Below are 22,524 nucleotides of genomic sequence, written 5' to 3'. Positions count from 1 at the left end.
TCAGGGAGAGAAAACATTTCATGATTTGGCCACTAATCAAGCTATTTTTGTGTCAGAAGTAAGAGTCGGAATTGTTTAATATCATAGTGTAAAGACAGCTCAGACATGATAGTGACCATTCATTTTGTGTGTTGTTCTCTTGTACTGTTTTACTAGTGACTACCAGTAATCAAAATATGTCTAACCACGACTGTAATGCTACAGAGTACCTAGACACATATTTTTTTCATAGTTTTGTGCATTGGCTTATGTGTAATGGCCATGACCAAATTTTAGCCCTCACTTTGCCAAATCTGGGGCGCCCTCTTGTGGTGGTTTACCTGCAAAATGGTCAGAACTTTGGTAACTGGAATATAGCGTATTGGTCATGGCTACAATAACTATCAACATAGCTGATGACAAATTCTGTTTGTGAGACTCAACTTCACAATTCATGTTATTTACCAAGCTAATATTTGTGTGTGTGTGTGTGTGTGTGTGTGTGTGTGTGTGTGTGATAGCTTGTACTGTACTCAAGCTAATATTTGTGTGAGTGTGTGTGATAGCTTGTACTGTACTGTTGTCTGCCACTGTCAGTACTGTTAGGTTATAAAATGATACAGGAACAATGTTAATTAAAATGAGTAAACAGACACGTGTCGGAAACGTTTGAATCATTAAAACACATCTCACTCCAGAGTGAACGTAATGAATTTCACAGAACAAGTCAACAAATGACAGAAAAATCATAAAAATAAAAATAAAAGGAACGTCTTTGCCTCTTTTTGTAAAAAAAAAAGAGGAGAAAACAGCACCTCCACTTGTATATTTATTGAGTTGCTATGGTGACATAAATTCTTTTGGCAATATCAAATTAATGCAAATACAAAAAGTAAAGATGACTAGTCCATATGTAAGGCCAAGAAAAAAAAAGTTTTGTTTCTCGTCCAACAAAAAATGTAAAAGTGGTGTAAAGTGACACGGTATTCTTTTGTTTTGTTAGGTCCACTGTACTGATCTATAGGATTATACACAGTTAAAAACAGAGAAATTTAACTCATCACAAAATGATTAATGAAATACAGTTTGATACATCATACATAGCAAACAAAAGTACAATTAACATTCTGAATAATATATAGGGTAAAAGCATCATTTTCCTGCCATGAGTGTGCACTTCACAAGTTTTGAAAAAAAAAAACGTGGAAAAAATAGCTCTGATGCGCATGTCCTCAAGTGACATGGGCTGGGGCGAGAAACAAAAACCTTTTTTTTTATGGCCATACTAATTCTATCTATATAAGTTATGGTAAGAGGCTAATACATGGTATCACTAGTATTCTATAACTATTTGGTGATTCTAAAATGTGTTACGACAAAGTGCTGAAAACTTGAAAGTGTTATATTCGTATTTTGGTTCACACCATTATTGATAGTTTAATAGAGCTAATATTTTATTTTATTCATATATGGGCAGTGAGTCAAATACCACTTAACACTGAAGACTGCATTAACAATGGTCTCACAGTGTATATACTGTCAAATTATTAAACAAGTGAAAAGTGAAGTCACTTAATTCACTTTCCTAAATTGTTAACTGCCATTCTACCTCAACGACCTCTAAGAATAGAATTTGAACACACATTACAATAGTTGTAAATTGAATAGATAAGTTTATCATAACCCTGTACATAGCTTTATTGTCATAACTTACATTTGTTGCCATAGAAACACACTTAAAATACATTTTAGCCATTCTATCACATATTTGGATATTCATTAGCTGGCTGTTTCAGTATAACAATAATCAAACATTTTGTTGCACAGCAGTCTATAAAACTGCACTGCAATAACACTTGGTTTCAGAACACTTCTACAATACTACATTGTAACAACTTTGTTTACAATGCAATGATACTTTGTTTACAATGCAATGACACTGTTTCATAACATTCTACAATGCTACACTGCAATGGCACTTTGTTTACAATGCAATGACACTTTGTTTCAGAACAGTCTATGATGTTACAATGCAACAATACTTCATTTCATAAACATTCTACAATACTACATTGCAATGGCATTTTGTTTACAATGCAATGATACTTAGTTTCATAACTGTACAATGCTATGTCACTTTGTTTCATCAGTCTGCAATGCTACAATGCAACAATACTTCCTTTCATAACATTCTACAATGCTACACTGCAATGACACTTTGTTGCATGACGTTCTACAAAAGTGCATAAAATCTAAACTTCCACACAGCAAATTTACATGACAGCCTCCACTATTTAATAGAATTTTAAAGTCATCTCTAAAGAACACACATCAAACAGATACAATACCAGTACCTTTAATCTAATGATGACAATGTAGAAATTATCAAGGAAGAACGAGAAAAGATCAGCCTCTTGGCCTTGACATGTGATATTTCAATTAATGGCATATACTATATGATGTTTACACAAAGTAAATTATTGAATACTGGTGTTAGTATACCCAACACTTCCTAATTCAATATGCACCACTGAATGCAATTGGTTACTGCTATGGCAACAGAAATCTTTATACTGCGTCTGATTGGTCACTTTCATAACAATGCTTCCACATCAAAAGTGCCACTGAATCTTATTTGTTATTGCTATAGCAACGGAATCCTTTATACCACAATGTGATTGGTCAGTACTAAATGTGCCATTGAATCCTATTGGCTATTGCTATAGCAACAAACACTTCTTTACTCAATGTGCCATAATACATATATCTGTTACTGTACAAACAAATCACACACAATTTAGTTTCTTTAATGACATGATAAGTGAACACATGATTATTAGTTTTGCGATATTTAAGAACGTTGAGCAAGAAACACTTCAAGAATTCTTCTCCATGTCACAGTGACTTGAGTATGTCTAACTACCAATTATGTTCACAGAAATATTGAGGACATCAGCAATTTCTGGTTGGATATTGTTTCCTCTGGGGTGTTTCACATCATTGGGCATGTCTTGAGGTGCTCATAACGTCATTATTTGCATTGTTTCTTAACTAGAGGAATTGTCCACAACACATAGGGAGTCTATAGGAATTATTACAGTTATTTAATTTATATAATAACGTAACAACTCCCCGAAAATAATACCAATTTAGAATTTTGACAGTTGACTTTCATGTTTTAACATTGTAATAATGCTGGGGAGTTACAAGTAGATTTCAATTTTTGATTGATTGATTGATTGATTGATTGATTGATTGATTGATTGACAGACCAAAATCAGTTTATAGCTGAATTGTTTGGGCAATGACAGTGATGACTGCTTTATTATAGTTCTTGCTAGGCTAGCTAATACCGATAAACCGGTAAATATATTGTTATAGGGCTAGTTTTGGTGAGTAACAAATATTGGCAACTTGCCAACCTGGACACCAGTATCGGCATGGTAACTATAAATAACAAACCTGAGCAACAATGGTGACATGCCAGCTATTATAAGTTGCTTACTAGACAACAATGTTGGCATGGTAACTAGCAATCGCCAACCCAGACAACAACATTACCATGCTCAATATCTCCCATTTGACAACGTACTTCCCTCATGTTAACATCAACAACGTAAAGACTACTAGCCGCAGGAGACAGGAGATATTCACCAAAGTCACCACTAACACTAACAACTCTATTGATGTCATTCCATAGCCAATCTTCCAATGGCATTGCCTGTCCTACACCTGTCACCATCTCAACTTTACCGTCTTTAAGGTCAATATAGAGAATGTCCGTCTTGTCTTGAGAACTCGCAAAGATGTCATAATTGTATCCATCCTTGGTGAGATAAAAAGCTATATCACTGACATGCAGATTGGTATGGACATCAAATGAGGTAGTAATATGACCAGTATCGGAGACGCTCTGAACGCACACGCTACCAGACATGTTATCAACGCTGACGATATAACGACTATCTGGAGATACATACGGCTTGCCCTTGATGGCGTCCATCTCTGAGACCACAGCATCAGTTAAATAATCCAAGATCATCTGTTTTGCGGCAACACCATTCTTATTTCTATCAATACACTGTAATACCACATACCCTCCGACAGGTACAAAGGCAATCCCCTCCGGATGACAACTCAACTCCGACAAGTCGATCACTTTCACAACACTCATGGACTCCAAATCTATCTTGTGTAGACCCATTTCATCTTTATGCACAACATACACATATCGGATATTGCCTTGCAAAATCATATCGCTTGGCGGAATGAAAATTTCTTGAACGAGGTCAAAATGATTGCCAATGGGTTGGGTATGAATTGTTTCATGCTCAATTGCCTCACTTGCTTGCTGTATAACCTCAATGGTTCGCAGGCCATCGTTGTTCTCCAAGGTTCCCCAACATAACACCCAGACTTCGTCTAGATATTTGACATATCTTAATTCCACTGGAACGTTGTCAGTCTTAACAGTCTGAAGAAATGAAAAGAAAAAGTTGAAATGTATGAAAATACTTCATTTATCCAATACTGTTAAATCAACTTATGCACACACTACATGTAATAGTGTCTGTTTAAGAATGGTGGGTCATGGTTTAAAGGGGCACAAGCTGAGCTTATAAACTTTTTCCTCAAGTGAAAATACTTACATAAAACCTTGATTAAACTATTCCAGTATACTGTTAATGTCAATGATGCATACCTTCTATGACATTACAATTGACTTCTAGCATTGTTAGAACAGTTTATTGCCTAGTATGGATTCCTTGACATTTTTTGATACATACCAAAAATTATGTCATCAGATCATTCATATGTTATATCTTAATACCAGGTTATTATATATATTTTAGTCAATTGCAAGTGATAGTTAAGTATGCTTCACTTAGTACAATACTACAAATTACTTAAATGCACAGAATAAATCTCACTCCAAAATGTATAAACTCAGCTTGTGCCCCTTTAATAAGTTTGCAAGGAATGAAAAAAGAAACAAACAAGTCCATGTATTGTTATTTTCCTTGCACCTTAGGGGGTATTTATGAGTGTTATATGTACTTTTCTTTGCATAGATATTTTGATATTTTAACTTTTATCATTCACATCTGACCTGTTTCAGATTGACTTATTTCTCTTTTGTTAATTGTTGACATGATTATAACAAAAACTGAATTTTTCCTCTTAAACAATAGTCTAACTCTAAGAGTACATTATAGAAATATTGACTTGCCTGGACCACTTGTTCTGTAACTATATCAAGAACAATAACTCGGTTTTCTTTAGGCTGGCTGGCATAAATATATCTATCGCTGACTTGTACAGCATAAGCCCAGCTGCACTCATTATTTGTACATATTGACTCCCCCGTGACAACAATGGAATCTACTGCCTGGATGCTGCGACTCAGTTGACATGTATTGGGGTCGTACACTTTGATGCCATGTTTGTGAAATACATAGTACAGATCAAATAGTCCGTGATGTTCTACAGAAAAAATAAGATCAAAAAAGTTTTAGGATCAGGACACAACAGAGTAAAAGATGCATAATGTTTTCACGAAGGAAGAACTTCTAAGCGACAAAATGTCATATTTGCTGTAATAACACAGGGAGCAGTGAGTGTGTCGTAAATGCTTCACATACCAGTATTAGTTTATACTGCACGAATACAAGTACAAACTATTGTTACATGTGGGCATGCATTCTCACATGCTGCACCCCGTTGATGAAAAGCACTGCCATTGGAAATACGACAAAAACCAACAGCTAAAGCCTTCAACAAGAACTTAAAGACATATCTATTCTCCAGAGCGTTCTAACTGTACAGTGCCTCTAAACTCAATCGTTGGAAACTAGCACTTTTATAAATTCACTGATTGATTGATTGGTTGATTGATTGATTGATTGATTGATTGATTGATTGATTGATTGGTTGGTTGATTGATACTTCATTGACACATATATATTTGCTATAACCTACCAAAGTATAATTTTGAGTTAGAAAAGCTGACTCACTTGTTCTACGTGTATCTTCAATAAGCAGAGACGATGTAGCTTTTTGTTTACCAGCACTGTTGATAGCATTACATGTGTAGGAACCACTGTCTTCATAATGTAAGCTATTCACTTGAATACCAGTGTTATTAGCTGTAATAAATAATACACATATCTATGAATTAACCAGTTGTATAAGCTGATAACTCAAATATATGTTATGATTGCAAGCCGACATCAGGTGCCAGGGGCAACATGGTATTACATGTTTTTGTATAAATAAAAAACATTGGTCTCCAGGGACAACATGGTCCTTTGTGCTGTGGTCCATGTCCAAAATAAGAGCCTTTTATCAGTAACACATTTTAGATGTTGACATGTCTCAAATTAGTAACGTGCACAGATTTGTAAATGCACACCTGCAGCTACAGAAACAGAGGTGATTCAATACTGTTCAGGGTGTATGATATTACTCAGTAAATCATTACATCTAATAAAACACTCAGTCACTGCTAGTGCAGCTTTAAATATCAATTTTCACACATCTACCTTGAACTTACCCTGCATGGTGATGAGTTCCGAATTTTTAGTATCAATGACTGCACCATTCTTCTCCCATTCTAATTCCGGATGAGGAATACCAAAAGCACGGCATTCAATACTTGCTGATGATTCAGGAATACCTGTCTGACTTTCAGGACAAACTTTAACCTGTGGTGGTACTACACAAGAATAACTTCAAATCAGTATAAATATGCCATTTTGAGGGTCCTTATCATACCACAAGTGCTTCAGAGAGACTGCAGAAATTTAAGCCTTTATTCTTTGCCATCAAAGGCTAAAATGAATGGCTCAGAAGGACTTGCATTTTTAGTTTCCGGAAGGTGTTCCCGCTGCAATGGATACTAATAGTAATGACTTAAAATCAGTATATACAAGGTATAAATATGTCATTTTCACTGGTCAAACCCTAGAAGTTACAGAGTGATACACATGTTGTGTATAAGTAGTACTGCTTGACAATAACAATCGTATGGCAGCACAGGAAACCTTAAAAACCTTTCCAATTCACTGTATAACTTAGTTATAGTACATCTCCTCTCACCAGTTGAATAGATATAACCACAGACAAGTAAGTCTTATGACAGGACACTTTGTTAAAGTTAAGCTTACTATTTGACAGACTTTTGACTTTAACCTTCATCTTCAAGGTCAACTTTAAATTTGCTAAATAAGTTTGATAATGGGTAGGGTCTCCATTCACATTGTGTAAACTAATATGGGTAACTTTTATGATATGATTGTAGGTCCATGTTGAATGGAGGGGGTGGGGGTAAGGGGGTGGGGAATTATTACAGATATGAATATATGCAAAGCAAGTACCTTGAACTTTTAGGATGTGTGTCTGTACAATCTGCTCAGTGCGATCTGAGTGACAGATGTAATTTCCAGCATGGAGTGTTGAGATTGATGTGAAGTACAGTGTCTTATCATTTAACACCTGGAAAAAACAGAGATGAATAACAACATTGTCATTGGTTTGGTTTGAACATCATTTTCATGTAAATACCGGTATATTGCTAATACTTGGGAAGTAAACAAGAATCTAGTCAGCTTAAAATTAACTACTGCAATCTCGCATAATCTTTTACATAAAAATCTGATAATGTATGCAGACTCACACATACAATACTACAGCTTGTTTCATATTAGTGTTCACTAGCTCTGTTTGATACAACCATACACAAACCAATAAGATACTGCTCATTTCATATTAGTGTTCACTGGCTCTGTTTGATACAACCATACACAAACCAATAAGATACTGCTCATTTCATATTAGTGTTCACTGGCTCTATTTGATAAACCATACACAAACCAATAAGATACTGCTCATTTCATATTAGTGTTCACTGGCTCTATTTGATAAACCATACACAAACCAATAAGATACTGCCCATATCATATTAGTGTTCACTACATCTGTTTGATACAAGCACACACAAACCAATAAGATACTGCCCATTTCATATTAGTGTTCACTAGATCTGTTTGATACAAGCACACACAAACCAATAAGATACTGCCCATATCATATTAGTGTTCACTAGATCTGTTTGATACAACCACACACAAACCAATAAGATACTGCCCATTTCATATTAGTGTTCACTAGATCTGTTTGATACAAGCACACACAAACCAATAAGATACTGCCCATATCATATTAGTGTTCACTAGATCTGTTTGATACAAGCACACACAAACCAATAAGATACTGCCCATATCATATTAGTGTTCACTAGATCTGTTTGATACAACCACACACAAACCAATAAGATACTGCCCATATCATATTAGTGTTCACTAGATCTGTTTGATACAAGCACACACAAACCAATAAGATATTGCCCATATCATATTAGTGTTCACTAGCTGTTTGATACAACCATACACAAACCAATAAGATACTGCCCATATCATATTAGTGTTCACTGGCTCTATTTGATAAAACCATACACAAACCAATAAGATACTGCCCATATCATATTAGTGTTCACTAGCTGTTTGATAAAACCATACACAAACCAATAAGATACTGCTCATTTCATATTAGTGTTCACTGGCTCTATTTGATAAAACCATACACAAACCAATAAGATACTGCTCATTTCATATTAGTGTTCACTGGCTCTGTTTGATAAAACCATACACAAACCAATAAGATACTGCCCATTTCATATTAGTGTTCACTAGATCTGTTTGATACAACCACACACAAACCAATAAGATACTGCCCATATCATATCAGTGTTCACTAGATCTGTTTGATACAACCATACACAAACCAATAAGATACTGCTCATTTCATATTAGTGTTCACTAGATCTGTTTGATACAAGCACACACAAACCAATAAGATACTGCCCATATCATATTAGTGTTCACTAGATCTGTTTGATACAATCACACACAAACCAATAAGATACTGCCCATATCATATTAGTGTTCACTAGATCTGTTTGATACAACCACACACAAACCAATAAGATACTGCCCATATCATATTAGTGTTCACTAGATCTGTTTGATACAAGCATACACAAACCAATAAGATACTGCTCATTTCATATTAGTGTTCACTAGATCTGTTTGATACAACCATACACAAACCAATAAGATACTGCCCATATCATATTAGTGTTCACTAGATCTGTTTGATACAACCATACACAAACCAATAAGATACTGCTCATTTCATATTAGTGTTCACTAGATCTGTTTGATACAAGCACACACAAACCAATAAGATACTGCCCATATCATATTAGTGTTCACTAGATCTGTTTGATACAAGCACACACAAACCAATAAGATACTGCTCATATCATATTAGTGTTCACTGGCTCTATTTGATAAAACCATACACAAACCAATAAGATACTGCCCAGATCATATTAGTGTTCACTGGCTCTATTTGATAAAACCATACACAAACCAATAAGATACTGCCCATATCATATTAGTGTTCACTGGCTCTATTTGATAAAACCACACACAAACCAATAAGATACTGCTCATTTCATATTAGTGTTCACTAGATCTGTTTGATACAACCACACACAAACCAATAAGATACTGCCCATATCATATTAGTGTTCACTAGATCTGTTTGATACAACCACACACAAACCAATAAGATACTGCCCATATCATATTAGTGTTCACTAGATCTGTTTGATACAACCACACACAAACCAATAAGATACTGCCCATATCATATTAGTGTTCACTAGCTGTTTGATACAACCATACACAAACCAATAAGATACTGCCCATATCATATTAGTGTTCACTGGCTCTATTTGATAAAACCATACACAAACCAATAAGATACTGCCCATATCATATTAGTGTTCACTAGCTGTGTTTGATACAACCACACACAAACCAATAAGATACTGCCCATAGCATATTAGTGTTCACTAGATCTGTTTGATACAACCATACACAAACCAATAAGATACTGCCCATTTCATATTAGTGTTCACTAGATCTGTTTGATACAAGCACACACAAACCAATAAGATACTGCCCATTTCATATTAGTGTTCACTGGCTCTATTTGATAAAACCATACACAAACCAATAAGATACTGCCCATATCATATTAGTGTTCACTAGATCTGTTTGATACAACCATACACAAACCAATAAGAAACTAAGATTGAGATTGAGATTGAGATTAAGATTGCAAGAGTGAATGAATAGTTTCTTGCAATATCTTATGTAATTGAAATGATAGTTAAAACGTGCCACCGTGTATGCAGACATCAAAACATTGGCACCCATGTGTCTGTATCTAAGTGTAGTACATTTAAATGGTTTGTTTCACGTAAATGAAATGTAGCCAGAAAATGCAATCTTTCTATCTTAAAGTATAGAGTGTTCAGTTTCTCATTGGTTTCTGCATGGTTGTATCAAATAGAACCAAATAACAATAACACGAACGGCTGTAACTTTAATGCAAATGTTGAAATAATATTGAAATAATAGTCACATATACTTTCAATATACAATTGTACATTTCACTGAATAAGACAATTTCCAGAATTATATCATTGCCGTCAGTTTTGCATTTCTGAAACCCCTAAACTTGCTCCTCACTCATCTCTTCATATATACCGACTTCTGATTGAGGTTTGATTCACTAATGATTAACTTACCCTAATGCCATCTGCTTCAACTTCAGATAGGTCAACACCCTTTCGTTTCCAAGTGATACGGATCTCAGCATCAGCAGATATGTCACATTTGAGTGATAGGCCTTCACCAGGGAATGCATTAATGGTGACGACCTTTGACCCCTCAGGCAGAGACACCAATGTTACACCTAATGTTATAAACCATACAGTGCTTAGACTTGTATTATGGGATATAAAACTAGTTAGAAATCATACTTAATTTATGTGTGTTTCCATATTTGTGCACTATGTCAAGTTAGCTTTCTTCCAATCTAGTATCTACAGCACATTGCAAGTTACTGTTCATTGGCTCAGTTTGAGCTAACCACACAGAAACCATTAAGAAACTACACATGCTACTCTTTATTAAAGGTAGCAAGATTGATTGAACACAGTCTCTTGCTACAATTTGTCTAAATGATATATGAACTAATATGCTGCTTTAAGTTTTATGCGGTGTTTGATATTGAAAAACTTTGGTGCCAGCATGCCTTGCTTATTTACAGTATGTTTAATTGGTTTATTTCATTCAGACTAAATGTAGCAAGAAATTTAGATCTTGTTGTCTTACAGTGTAGAATGTACAGTTTCTTATTGGTTTCTGCGTGATTGTATTAAACAGAGCCAGTAAACAGTAACCTGCAATGCGCTGTATTCAGTAATGAATAGAATAGAACAATTTCAAGACTAGGACAATGTCATCATCCAAGACTAGTTTTATAAGAAAGTTTCACTATTTTGCATTAATATCTGGAACAAAAGAATTTCTATATAAACTAAAGGTTCAAACATTAAAGTGGCACAAGCTGAGTTTATAAGTTTTTTACTCAAGTGAAAATATTTACAACAAACTTTCAAGAAAACTCTTCTAGTATAATGTTAACATCGATTCATGTCATCTATGACATTACAATTTGTGTTCTGGCAAGGTTAGAACTATTCATTGCATAATCGGGAGTTCCTGTACTTTTTTTCATACGTATGAAAAATTACGTCATCAGATCGTTTCTAAGTTATATCCTAATACCAGGTTTGAGTTCCGTCATTTGCAAGTGATAGTTAAGTATACATCAGCTGTGAGTAAGTAGAATACTGTGAGTACCTTTTTATGCAGAAAATTACATCCAAGAAACTGTAAACTCAGCTATGTGTCCCTTTATTAAAAATCTCTTGTCTGGCCAACAAAGAGGACTAGAGTCCCGACTTTCTGCGTCTGCAGGCGGGACTAATCTACGGGTGTTAAATATCGCACACGTCATACTTACCAAAGGCTGCATAAAATTCATCAATATCAATTCTTTTATCAAGATCTATGTCGTCATAACGTAACAAGTCGAGGATTGTACATGGACCAGCGATGTCCTGTAGTCTAGCCTTGGTAATGACCTTGTCAAGTTCCTCACTATCAAGAAACTGGTTGTTGTCAGCATCGTAGTAGCCAAACATCATACTAACACTGAATTTCTTATTCACTGAAAGGTAAATAAAGAAATCAGATGTATTTTAGCACATTGAAGTGTGAAATTTTGTACGATTACAGCAAATATTTGACTTGCTGGCGCAGTGGGTAGTAGGCCCTCTAGAGGTCATTTTGCTGAGAATCTTTATTGAGCGGTCATTCCTTATCCTTGTATGAATATGATATATTTTATTCCCCGTACTTTAGCCTGTTTACCGCGTTAATGTGTTACTCCGATAGCTCTCGTGTTCTCCAGCTTGTCTTATTTCCCTTCTGAGATCCAATAATACATAAATAAAAGAGATTTATACAGCGCCTCGTATCCATCAATTCAAGTGATCCTCACTGGCGCTTTACAATGGATGCTGTCAGAAATAGCAATAGGCTCTCTCAAATAGGTATGTCTTTAGTCTTAATTTGAAAGTCACAATACTCGGTGCAGAGTGGACAGTGTTCGGTAGTTGGTTCCACAGAATTGTGGCAGCGTAGTTGAAAGATCGATCTCCATATGATTTAAGTCGTGTTCAGGGAACCTTGAGTGTTGTGTAAACTATAATGACTTGAGCGCAAGGATCTTGTAGGGTTGTTAACTATGATAAGTTCAGCAAGATGTTGAGGGGCGAGACCATTTAATGATTTATAGGTGAGACATAGAATTTGATACTGAATTCCGAAGGTCACCGGATTACGATTTTAAAATATCCTCATTAGCTGATTAGTCGCTGTGGACATTGATTACATACATAAAACGCTTTGATTATTCAAATTAAGTCGTGCATTTGATTGGATGTACTATATTATATGTACAGCTACACAAATATGTGTACCAACAGGCGATTCAATACTGTGCAAGGTGTATTTAAATGATCACAAACCAAGCTGTAAACCTACCTGGAGGAGCTGCATTGCCAGTGTTAGCTGCCGGTTCTGTAAATTCTTGCATATGATGACGTAGAACGAGGTCTTTCAATGTAACATAGCTATCTTCATCGCAGTTGTCATCTGAAAATAACAATTTATATAGAATAAAATTCGATGTTGTTATGGTTATTTTGTTGTAGAAGACAGTATCAACTTCACGTGTTCAATACAATCGTAATGAACGTCGTAACGTGTTATCACTGTTATAATGCATTATAAATAAATTATTAAATAAGATATTCCGATATTTTTCTCCAGTCATCATTAAAATGTACTCGAACATAAATGCTGTTATGAATATCACCATTCATCGCCAAACAAACCCACGCCTTTTCTCTGTAGACGTTGTTTCATTTCACTGTAACGTGTATAATCCCCGCATAATCGAACTTACCGGTGTAGAAACACTCCTTGTTGTGAGCTATGGTTATTCGCCTATTCTCTAGACATGCAGCTCTGTGAAGTTCACAGTGGTTTTCGTATTTCCTACCATCTGAACCACAGACTGGTTTGTGATGGGGTTTACATGCCGACATACAGATACATTCTGGTTTGTTATTAGCACCCAGGCGACATTCCCTCCCCGATCCACAAAACACACTCAGACATTGATCTGTAAATAACGAAAGAAATGTTTCTAAAAGTACCGTCCATTTTCGTTAGAATCCCTTCACAATGACATGTCGATTGGGAATTGCATGATAATCAGAAACACAGAAAAGTAACAAATAACAGGTGCACACCACCCACCCCAACCCCCACCTCCACCACCACAGGGACAAATATTATTGATTAGATTGTTGTTGTTGTTTTCAGGAAAATATCACACGTATCATTTGCATAAAGGCAGGGGAAATGTATTCAAGTCGAAACGTTGTCATATTTAGCCTGTGGACAAGACTATCCTTTCCTAAAGGTTGTTGAACTCTGATAAATCTCGTATATACTATAATACCGGCGATCTTAAACACAACATCGTGGGAAATGTCCTTCCCCTTGTAGTGTCATTCATTTCTAGGTTGTGTTTTAATTCGATATTAGATTCATAAAATATCCGATGGTTTTCGGATATTGATGGAGATTTTTTACGATTTTAAATACATTGGGAGAGCAAGGACATTATTGCATACTAGATGATGTCGACGATTAACCTTGTAGGAAATGCCACATTCACTGAATGGTTGAACTAATGGAATCTCCGATAAATATGGGATAAATACGGGATAAATATGGGATAAATATGGGATAAATATGGGATAAATATGGAATAAATCCTGAATATAGGCCTATCGTCTAGTATTGAACTGACATACGACCCACTAAGTTCGATCTCAGACCACTATGAGGTTCGACACTAGAGTAAATATTAAACCAAATATCCAATGCTAACAGAGATTTATTGAGTTCATCCATAGACTTTGGAAAGAGATCTCTCTCCGACGTTTATGGTTCAACAACACACCGGAGAAAGAACAAATTCCCAACTACAAAACTATACCCCACTAATGTCATAGATAAATATAACTACAGCGTGTCACCATGGTTACGGTGACTACGTTTTTAAAAATCAAGGTGTGTCGTGGGTTTTAAAGACGTCTGTGACTGTAGGAGTTTCTTGGGATGATTGATTAGACGTACGTCATCGAATCGTGACTGTTAGACTGTAGATAGGTAGCACAACTCCGGAAACAATATCCCAAACCCGTAACCATCTGTTAAAATGCAGACGTGAGACGATTTAAAAGTAGAAGGAAAATGGGGATCGTATTTCGTAATAAGACTGTCTTTAATCTGTTTTATGATTAAAACTTAATCTGTGTGTCATTCTGACGACATGTTTGGCATTGTTCGCGTCACTAAAATTCAATCTGAAAGTGTCCGATCGTTAATTGATAACGTACTTGATACGACGCATGCAATGTATGTGTCTTGACGTGAATACCTCATCTATAATTTTAAGCATAGCAAGTGAAGGGGGGAGAGAGAGAGAGAGAGAGAGAGAGAGAGAGAGAGAGAGAGAGAGAGAGAGAGAGAGAGAGAGAGAGAGAGAGAGAGAGAGAGAGAGAGAGAGAGAGAGAGAGAGGGGGGGAGGGAGGGAGGGAGGGAGGGAGGGAGGGGGAGAGAGAGAGAGAGAGAGAGAGAGAGAGAGAGAGAGGGAGGGAGGGAGGGAGGGAGGGAGAGAGAGGAGAGAGAGAGAGAGAGAGAGAGAGAGAGAGAGAGAGAGAGAGAGAGAGAGAGAGAGAGAGAGAATCTTACCTGGGACGTCTTCATCATGTAGACTAAGCTTGACACCGTGTTTCTGATGGAATACAAAACGTTACCATGGTTATCGTGCTGCTTTATTCTACACTTTATGCAAATTACGACAACTTGGGCAAAAAATCGACTAAAAACGATTTTAACCACTGAATGTCTTTTTTATAATATTAAATTAATGCAAAGAACGGCTTCAATTTTCGACTAGTTTCTTCATTGCCTCATCATGACTTCCAGTCTTGCTTGTTCTTTAAAAATACAGTGTATTTACTCCCCTTCCTTTATTTCTTTGAACAATTTACAGTGGAATGGTTTTACTGTAGCCTAACACTGACAATATGTGTTAGATTGAAACGTATGTTATTACTTGTTTTATCAGGGACTGTTACAATGTTATATATACATTGCCATATTACTTCTTATACATAGTGGAATGGCAATATCCAAATTAAATATGTTATGCCTATATTGCTAATTCAAGGAAATATTTTGTGAATTACCAAATTTTCAAACCATGTGTTCTTAAATTAATATACACGAATTTCTTATATCCTGTACAACGTGGTATGTTAGAGTAAATATTCTACTTACGACATGAGTCACACATGTAATTACATTTCAGTTTTGAAAACATGATCAGTTTTGAATCATGAAGCATTTCAGACTGAGAGTTTTGACTATAGAACAGGCAATAATGATTTGTTATATTAGATAAAAGGGTTACTCGCTATTTATTATGATTGGGGAGGACGTTATCATTTAGACAGACTTGTTGTTTTCACCACTACATTCGCAGTCGTAACACCTCATACAATTTCCTGTACAACCTACATGTTCACTGTTTACTGGAGAGATGCCTTTACAGTGATGCAAGGGCGGACAAGTTGATTACATTACAAGGACACGACAAAGATGACCATTGTACAGAGTGCCAACACCGGATTCTTTGACCTCTGACCCACCTCTCAATAGATCCTAAATATTCTTATACTATAAACAAAACTAGTAAAAAATGGACATTGACATAGCAATACCATTCGTGAAATCAAGATAGCGAAGACAGACACTGTATTAAGTATATTTGTCATTGCATGACACCCTCCTATGGATGTAATATCGATATATTAATTCATATTTTGTTGCCATTTAGAATGTCTCCCTGAAATGCAATCATGAAAATATAGCCCACTTATTAATATCATTACAATTGCTCTGGAAAATATTAAAAACATCACTTCATTACAACTCTTTCATGGAATGATTTCGCTATACAATATAGCTTATATCCTAGTCTATTCGGGAAGTTTGAAAGCCTTTCTTTGGCCCCAGGAAGAATATTTGCAAATGATAAATGCGGCATGAAATTAGTGGAAAACACAATTTGTACAAGTAGCTTCGCAAACGAACATAGTTTCAGTGACTGCGTTTCGATTGACAACTGTCTGCAGTGAGGTTTAATTCAACATAGTAAATTTGACACAAGTGTTATTTTTTGTATTGGGTCAAATATCTTTCTCTCTTATTCCAGGAAGATCGTATTTCACGTCGATGAATTCCTTATTAATGAGAATGCAGTCCATAAAGAATATTAATTACGGCTCGGAGACATTCGTCGCGCGTCACACCAAGGTGAACCGTCGATAAAACTACCTAGTATAACGATTTTATAATGACCTCAGAAGTTAATGTGTACAAGACACTTACCTTGAAGTGGAGCTTAGTCCGAGCCTCAGCTGTTACAATGATTGTAACTAAGAGGAATATCAGAGATAGAGTTGTCTCCATTATTTAGAGCCAACCTCAGCCACCACACCTGTCAGGATATGATTGCAGAATAAGTCTAAATTCAAGCTTGCTGAGTTATATATTAAATATTGATATAGGAGGCATATCCAAATATGGAATGTACATGAAGTGGACGATGGTGTGTTCTAGATCCAGTTGTTGACGATAACAAGTGCATTATAATAGTATCTAGCAGAGAAAAGTAGACTGTTGCATTACAATGCACTTAAAATATTTACAGTAGACATACTAATGACTATACACTTAACATATATGTTAGAACGTTATACCTTCTGCAAAGCAGGAATTTAGAAGAATGTGAATTGGTCTGACAAGTGATCCGTAGAGTATTGCATGCAACGAGGGAGTGCCCTCTGTACCTATTACGGTAGAAATGTCACGAAGGTTTATTTGCTATGTGACGCGACGGACGCCATCAGCGATGTCTGATTGGTGTATGGGCCTTTACGGAGCTGTGTGACTCACATCACGCACAGTCATATAGGTTCGTAATATCTACATACGGGTTCTTTTGCACCATACACAGTTCGTAGTTTTAACAACCGGAAAACAAAAATAATTACCTGAATTGTTTTGAATATTTAAAAAAATACGAAATGAGAATAAGTGTACAGAATGAAAACATGATGCATATATGCCATGGGTATGTCTTATATTGTATGCCTCATCCGTTGTGATTTATAAACGGAAACTACTAGTACTTCATACAAGCTATCGGTGTGACAATAAATTACTCGTATAACGGAACCACTGCTTGTTTACATTATTAGCTTGTAAATTACTCAAATTATGAATACTCTAGTATGCAGGTAATAAATGAATATCAAAATAATCTCTATTTTATAAAAAACACAATAAAAAGTGACGGTCATTTATAAACAGTGAGAAGTTTGCCAAGCAAATTATTACTTAAAGAGAAAATATAGAATGATGGCCAGAAGGCATAACGGCGATGGTTGTGCAGTCATGGTATTACAATTTAGCATATACAGGTCAGTGTGAATTAACTTATATTCACCGTACTTGGCAAAACGAAAGCGATAACGTATCGCTGACTTGTCGCGATGACTCATGTTCATAGGTGCGAGGGTATTAGATGGAAAGTACTGTAGATTACTATGAAGGGTCGCACTAAAGGGAGGGAAGCCTTGCATCTACCGCTGTTACAAATCAAATACGTTATCGTTATACAAAGTAAGGGACCACCTAGTGGTCAGCTGTAAGTATGGAAATCGTCATTCTGATGATGATCGTCCACCATTCATTCCAACACACATTTGAAGTTCAATGTTACCGTTTGTAAACATTATTAAAGTAATTTATATAACCGATTTAGTTGTCCAAGTGGTATTTTATGAAGTGATTATCTCCTTTTGTTATCTTCATGGTAACCATGGTAACGGCTGATCTAATGTGGCATCAAGTATAAATGTGTAGTGCTTTAGTATAATAACAGTTTCACGTTACGTTGGGGTTGGATTGTATGAACCAGATGAAAAAAATAACGAATTATGCAAATGACTTATTAAACTTGTAATGTGAGGATTCAAGGTCTTTGAAGGGTTATTCCAGTAACGTCAGCTATTTTCAACTTCATTATTGATTTCGTCATGAATTTAACCGCTAGGCCTGTCCCTGGCGTTTGAAATTTGAAGCTTATATTTTTCAGATATTGCCAAATTACGGACAATAATCAATTATGCCAACTAGCTATAAAATTATAAGTTACATCAACAATCGTGTACAACATTTGCGTCTTGTTATATGTTATCAATGAATACACCAAATTACGGAGTATATGAAATTTGAAGTTTGCATTCGTAAGATTTCACCATCTTCTTAAATCACAGCCTGGCTCAGTGAGCTCTGGTTTACGACAATGGATTTAACGTAAATTACCGTAAATCGTTAACTATAGGAAGTTACTCAGGACATAAAGCACATGCGTGTTGTTAACATCAGTGAATAAAACAAATATGTTAAATTTGAAGCATTGTATGTACGTGACTCACTAATGGTAAAAGCTACATCAACCAGCTTTGTTGTACACGTGTGTTTTGCTGTCATCAATATTATATATGCACAATTATATGAAATTGAAGATTATCTAGTCTGTTTATTCGGAATTCGGTTAGTTACTAACTGGAAAAACAACCAAACAGAAGTAGAAGTAAATTATGTTCTTTCTTTTTTATTCGTCTTATTTTCATGTCGGAACAAACAGAAATAATACTGGCCTTTCTTTCTTTCTTTCTTTCTTTCTTTTCATTTGTTATTTTGAAGTCGGAATAAGCAGAAATAGTCGGAATTTTGGTTCTTTTTTATATTTCAACGAGACGGGGTGGGGCGAGGTTACCCCTTCTTTTTATTCGAGTTATTTTGAAGTCGGAATACACAGTAATACTAACGAACAGTTTAAATGGTTAGCTGACTAATGGATTCAACAATGACTTATTGGCTAACTAACTAACTAACCAACTAACTAGCTAGCTAACTAACTAACTAACTAACTAACTAACTAACTAACTAACTAACTAACTAACTAACTAACTAACTAACTAACTAACTGGTTGGTTGACAGACATAAACAGACAGACAGACAGACAGACAGACAGACAGACAGACAGACAGACAGACAGACAGATTGATAGATTGCTATATGGACTGACTGATTTATATACAAATGTACCCACACATTGTATCATCATTTCATGATCACAAAATGTTTAAAGTCAGTACATCTCATCGCTAACGCTCACATTTATTTACAGACACACAGAGTAATTTTCATTTGAATTGTTCCGTCTCCATTTGTATCGTGACCTCTCACGTTCTTTAATCGCCACAAGTACATTTACTTGATTCCGTATCACATTTGAACGGCGCCAGTCAGGAATACTAGACCAAATTCGTATCTTTCCGTGCGATGAATCTCTCTCAAAACATTATGACGTATCGTTTGATGAAGTATAAAATGCTTTTATCCTATTAAGTTGGCTATGGCAGAATACGTCAAACCATCATAACAGATGGTGTAACAATGTCAAACACTATCAAAGGCAGACGACACAGCTGTGACTAAACATTAAACCCGTGCATTAAACCACTCACTCCAAAATAGACAAAGTATATGTGCAGTATACTGTGATACCAGCATTAGTTTCTAGTGGCTGAACTTAGGAATCACCATTATCTTGTACGCTCAAGGAGGGATATTCTTTTTCACAAAACTGTCCTGTCACGTCGAAACATTTACAACAAATTCATGATCCATAGATTTATATGTAAGTTATTTTGACAGTTGTCGTGTGTGGAGTGATCCTGTTATACACGTCCCAAATAAAGGAAGGCTAAATTTATGCGATAGTTATTCGTGATGTTTATAATGATTCACATTTGCAGGCGCTAGTATTCTATCATCACCAATGTCACACACGAAGGCGATGACGCTGAAGACGACATATTTTGAATGATTTGAGTGTCGCATCATGCGTTGCGTGCCCAACGGTTGTATTTCATTTTCATATAGTCCTATTCGCAGACTGTGTTTACAAGTCGGGACTCCATTATGGCATTATCCATGATTGTCTTTCGCTCGTCCTACATGCAGACAGGATACAGGACTCGATTCTGACAGGGGATAATGTCAGAATCGACTCCCGTACTCCTTTTGCAAGCAGGACTATACATATATGTCATACTGTCTAGTTCATTATATACGTTTAGTCAAACACATTGTTTACAAATCCTTCACATGAAGGTAAAATATAATTTAAAAAACCCAACCAATTTAATATTTCTTGTTGATTCTTCATGAAGCAAAATTCATTATAGAATATACATGTAGTTGTTCGAAGCATCGAAATTCCCATCGAGGTGAGGACACACACAGACAGACAAACATACAGACAGACAGCAACACAGCATGTATCCCTAATAATAGCGTATCATATTTTACTGAAGTACAACAAAAATAATAAACACACTGTCTAGTGTGGTCTCAAAAACTAGACAGGGAGCTTGATAATGTCTTCATTTTTGTAAATTTATGCCTCATGAAATTTCGCAAACTAGGGTTTCGATGTTAGCTGATTTTATCATTAGGTATTATTCTGCATAAAGTGACATGTAGCATACTGTAAGACTGTTGTTTGCCGAGACATCGTCATGTAGTTTGCCATAGTCTGTTTAATTATATTTCCATGCATTATGTTTTCATTGGCGAGAGATGCATTACTGTCATTATACTCCCATATCAAACACCAATCCATTTCCGGAGATAAAATAATCACTGTTGATTTACGGTGAACTATCCGCCCTGCATATTTCTTGAAATGACGACAAGTCGATAACGGCAGGCACTGTACAACGGTGCCATTCAGAATTAAAGCCAAGCCTCTCCTATACAAACACATTTATTGTCATCAAATACAATTATCGTGATATGCAGAAATATAACTGTCAATATATCGACGGTTCAACGAAAATCGGTACCTGCAAATTGGATTGACGCAAGGCTGAAAACATGGCCGCCAACGGTATTAACAAGCAGAAACCTTACCTGCTGTATGTTGCAAATTTCGAACAAGTCAGGTTACTGTACAAGTGTCCAATCCGCAGCTGGTTTCGTGTAATATAAACGGCTTATAGATGTATGGCGTGTGTGGATAAGCCAGCCGTTACAGCATTGTGATAAACACGATAGATATGCTAGAAATAATCGTCTGCCTCTACTCTATAGTCCTACTAGCTAACAGCACAAAACCAATATCTATCTTAATATATAAAACATTAAGACTAATACGCCGTGTTAAATCACGCATGCGCAGTAATATCATGATAGGCTGGCCGACTTTAAACAGCTATCCCCGTGTTTAACTACCTTGGTTGGCCCCTACCTTATAACCATAATATATGCAACCACATTTCGTACATTTTCTTCAGGATTCAGCTGAACGCATCCCAGGGAACACACCTCAGAAATATAAAGCCTGTATATGTTAAGAAAAGCCTCCTGAACAAAATAAAACAAAATAAATTTAATGTCTTAATGTCAAATACAGTAATGTTGCTTACCAATGAACTTTCCGTTCAACTTTAACCATATTAAAGGCCATGTTATACTGGTTTCATCGTGTTTTGCTTGATATATATTTTACTTATATTTTTGTGAATTAGCTACTAATTGAGTTCAAACTCATAGAAAAATTTGAACGACATTTTTTCTCTGTACCTCATTGGGAATAACTAAAGACATCGGGGCGCTGCGCGTACTCCATGGCAATCATTCAACAAATTTATTTATTTGAGCGAAGAAAGATTATTAATAATAATATTACTTGATGAATAAAGGATGTCATTTAGG

At 35.8% G+C, this 22,524-nt stretch overlaps 1 protein-coding gene across 2 annotated transcripts; it reads right to left on the bottom strand.

The window, feature by feature from the left end:
- Nucleotides 1-478: 478 nt before the first annotated feature.
- LOC144452039 (follistatin-related protein 5-like) lies at nt 479-21,923 on the bottom strand. Of its 2 annotated transcripts, none has more exons than XM_078143040.1 (12): nt 21,721-21,923; nt 17,058-17,166; nt 15,354-15,396; nt 13,492-13,710; nt 13,068-13,178; nt 11,983-12,189; nt 10,700-10,866; nt 7,356-7,473; nt 6,533-6,694; nt 5,994-6,125; nt 5,210-5,463; nt 479-4,453 (listed from the first exon to the last, which is right to left on the bottom strand). In XM_078143040.1, the coding sequence occupies exons 2-12, from the start codon at nt 17,136-17,138 to the stop codon at nt 3,509-3,511; spliced, it is 2,439 nt and encodes an 812-aa protein (XP_077999166.1). In that variant the 5' UTR covers nt 17,139-17,166; nt 21,721-21,923; the 3' UTR covers nt 479-3,508. The 2 variants fall into 2 exon arrangements, with proteins under 2 accessions (XP_077999166.1, XP_077999167.1); XM_078143041.1 differs by lacking the exon at nt 21,721-21,923 and adding an exon at nt 17,429-17,493.
- Nucleotides 21,924-22,524: the final 601 nt, after the last annotated feature.

This window comes from Glandiceps talaboti, chromosome 22 (genome assembly GCF_964340395.1).
Source record: "Glandiceps talaboti chromosome 22, keGlaTala1.1, whole genome shotgun sequence".
NCBI classification, from domain to species: Eukaryota; Metazoa; Hemichordata; class Enteropneusta; family Spengelidae; genus Glandiceps; species Glandiceps talaboti.
Note: the sequence above shows the minus strand (reverse complement) of the source record. Positions and strands in the feature narration are given on the sequence as shown.

Excerpts from the sequence above, each read along its gene's own strand:
- LOC144452039 (XM_078143040.1), bottom strand. The coding sequence starts at position 17,138 with ATGGAGACAACTCTATCTCTGATATTCCTCTTAGTTACAATCATTGTA. Across the intron at positions 13,179-13,491 it reads CAAGGAGTGTTTCTACACCG|ATGACAACTGCGATGAAGAT; the intron begins GTAAGTTCGATT and ends TGTTATTTTCAG. Across the intron at positions 5,464-5,993 it reads TGAAGATACACGTAGAACAA|AACATCACGGACTATTTGAT; the intron begins GTGAGTCAGCTT and ends TTTTTTCTGTAG.